The sequence below is a fragment of the Microtus pennsylvanicus genome, chromosome 1, assembly GCF_037038515.1.
Source record: "Microtus pennsylvanicus isolate mMicPen1 chromosome 1, mMicPen1.hap1, whole genome shotgun sequence".
NCBI classification, from domain to species: Eukaryota; Metazoa; Chordata; class Mammalia; order Rodentia; family Cricetidae; genus Microtus; species Microtus pennsylvanicus.
In genome coordinates this window covers 148,170,405-148,173,474 of record NC_134579.1, presented here as the reverse complement: position 1 = coordinate 148,173,474, position 3,070 = coordinate 148,170,405, and the positions used below count along the sequence as shown (strand labels likewise).

At 39.1% G+C, this 3,070-nt stretch overlaps 1 protein-coding gene across 1 annotated transcript; it reads left to right on the top strand.

The window, feature by feature from the left end:
• The first annotated feature begins 975 nt into the window (after nucleotides 1-975).
• Nucleotides 976-1,920, top strand: LOC142842124 (vomeronasal type-1 receptor 2-like). The gene has a single exon (XM_075959050.1). The coding sequence runs from the start codon at nucleotides 1,006-1,008 to the stop codon at nucleotides 1,918-1,920; it is 915 nt and encodes a 304-aa protein (XP_075815165.1). The 5' UTR covers nucleotides 976-1,005.
• Nucleotides 1,921-3,070: the final 1,150 nt, after the last annotated feature.

Genomic DNA, 3,070 nt, shown 5'->3' with positions numbered 1-3,070 from the left:
TTCCAATTCCTTTGAATGAATTGCCTGTTGTAGACTGGTGAAATGATTAATCACAGATATGGTATTTATCACAAAATCTGACTCGTTAGAACTGTTCTGTTTGAATATGGTGTCTATTACCTTATTGGATTTTCCCACATTGCTCAATAGCCTTACAGTTGTTGCCCTGTAGAGCAATATATTTTGTCTTTTTCCCTTCTCCTTGTCTGATCATGCTAGTGTACTGTGTTAAGTCTCTTGTTCTAAACAATGTATTTGATTGCTCTCTTGTTACCTCATAACAGCTCTTTACAACAGAAGGTCTATTAAGCAAGTATGGGGATTCGAATAAACTTCTGTGGTGACAAGAAGAAAGAAGAACCACTAGGAATGTCTTCTGATACCAGGAGCATCTTCCTATAGCAAAATCTTCTTCATTTGCATGTATTCATGACATTATGATGAGGAGATGTATTGAAAGCTAGACTGACAAGACTTCTCAGAAGATGGCACCAGTTCCCCTGGATTTGGAGATCCAGGCAGCTATAACATGTTATGTCGTTTCTGGGAACCAAACTGGAGCCCTCCACAGTAGCAGCAAATGACCTTAACTGTCAAGCCGTCTCTCCAGGCCTGATGTACCACATTTTTTAATATCCATTGATCTAATGATCAGCGTCTAGGCTAACACAATCTCATTGGTATTGTAATAAATGTACAAGCATCTCTTCAGATAATAATCTTCAAAAATGAGACATGTAAAGACACCAATAATGAACTATACAGATGTGATAGAGTTTTATTTATGGAAAAGTTTGAAAACCTGAGGCACCTTAAGGGTATCTGTCATAAATTTTGCTATTACTCCATCAAAAGTGTGACTGATCTCCTTATAAATATGCATCAATGTATGAGTGTGAGATAGTGAGTGATACAATTTGAACCTTTAAATTTAATACATATTTAAATTTCCTATTTCTGAATGTACTGGTGAAGTTAAATTTGTTTATCTTGGGGAAAGAGAATATGGTTCCTGCGAATTTGCCAATGGGGATTTTGTTCTTTTTTCAGACAGCTGTGGGGATCTTGGGCAATTGGTCGATTCTTCTTCCTTATGCTGTGTCTGAATTCAATGGAAAAAGTCTGATGCCCAAAGACCAGATTTTAAGGCATCTGACTTTAGCCAATTCCTTGGTTATCATCTCAAGAGTAATTCCTCACATAATGGCACAGTTGGGTTTGCAATTTCTCCTGGATGACCTGTTATGTAAACTTACTCTCTACAGTAACCGGGTGTCCCGGGGCATTTCCCTGCACTGCACCTGCCTCTTGAGCTGTTTCCAAGCAATCACAATCAGCCCCAGCAACTCCAGGTGGATGAAGCTGAAACACTCAGTCTCCAAGTACATGGTTCAGTCCTGCTCACTCAGCTGGCTTGTCCATCTGCTTCTAAACAGCAAAACAGCTATAGATGTGATTGGATCTGGCACTAACAAAAACTTCACCAAGAAAATCAAGTTGGGGTACTGTTCAGCATTTATTTCTGGCAATACTGTAACTGTACTATCTCTGTCCTTACTTTGTTCCATTGATGGTCTGTGTTTGGGTCTCATGGTCTGGGCCAGTGTCTTCATGGTGAGAACCCTCCATAGGCACAAGAGTCAGCTACAGCACATCCACAGTGCCCAGTATTCCCTCAGAGTCTCCCCTGAAGACAGAGCCACAAAAACCATCTTGATCCTTGTGTGCACCTTTGTCCTCTCCTACTCAATGTCCTTCATATTAGTTATCTATACCGTGATAGTTGACAATCCAAGGCTGTGGATAATCAACATATTTACATTACTAGACACGTGCTTCCCCACATTTTGCCCCTTCATCCTTGTCCCTAATAACAAGTCTGCTCCCAAGAATCATTTTCCCTGCTGTAGGACAAGGTAATTTAACTTGGTTACTTGTGTGTTGTGATGAATTCAAACATTCTTTTATCCATTATTAAATTTAGATTCACCCATGACTAGGTGTTATTAAACAAGTCCGTGACTATTGACATCGACAGTTGTTACAACTACTGTAAAGCTGTTTAAACAGTTCCATGAGATTAAGATACCTTTTATTTTCATTACAAAAGCTATGAAATTAGGGATCCCCATATACTGAAGAGTATCTTAATCTTACAGATATCCAATCAGGCGTTGAGATATGAATTTTTCTGTAGGAATAGCCTGGACTCTTGTCCCACTGCTGCAACTTAATCTGAGAACAGATGGGCAAAGAAAAATCCAAGATCTGTGTCATACTGAGAATGTTTGTGTGACCAACCACGCTGTATTTATTAATGTTTTGACTTCACTAACGTTCTGCATCCAATCTTATGGTCTGGGCTTTTAACTCCACTTTCAGATTCCTCTATGGGAAGAAAAATTAAGTGATGCCCATTTATGTGTCTCTTGTTTCCTCAATTGTCACTAGAAGCCAGAGACATCCCTAGCCACCCGAAACTTATCATGTACCATTGTCACCCCCTATTCAGTTGCTTCTACCCTAGTATTCTGTAAGACAGCCTATGACAACCCAAGCCTATGGAGATTAACCTGTACATTTCTATAATCATGTCTCCATAAGCTATCTCATTGTACTCTTTCTTCAGTATTGATTGAAGAGCCTCTAGGCTGTTTCCAGGTTATGGCTACTACAAATATTGCTGATATGAACATAGTTGAACAAATGTCCTTGGAGTATTATTTAGCATCCTTTGTGTATATGACCAAGAGTGGTATTGACGGATCTTGAGGTAGATTGATTCCCAATTTTCTGAGAAGCCAACATACTGATTTGCAGAGTGGTTGTACATGTCTGCATTCCCACCAGCAAAGGAGGAGTGTTGCCCTTACTCTGCATCCTCTCCAGTATAAGCTATCATTAGTTTTTTGATCTTAATCATTCTGACAGGTGTAAAATGGTATGTCAGAGTCATTTTGATTTGCATTTCTTTGATGGATAAGGATGTTCAACAGTTCATTAAGAGTCTTTAGGCCATTTGAGATTCTTACGTTAGAAATTCTCTGTTTAGTTCTGTACCCCATTTTTT

Excerpts from the sequence above, each read along its gene's own strand:
- LOC142842124 (XM_075959050.1), top strand. The coding sequence starts at position 1,006 with ATGGTTCCTGCGAATTTGCCAATGGGGATTTTGTTCTTTTTTCAGACA.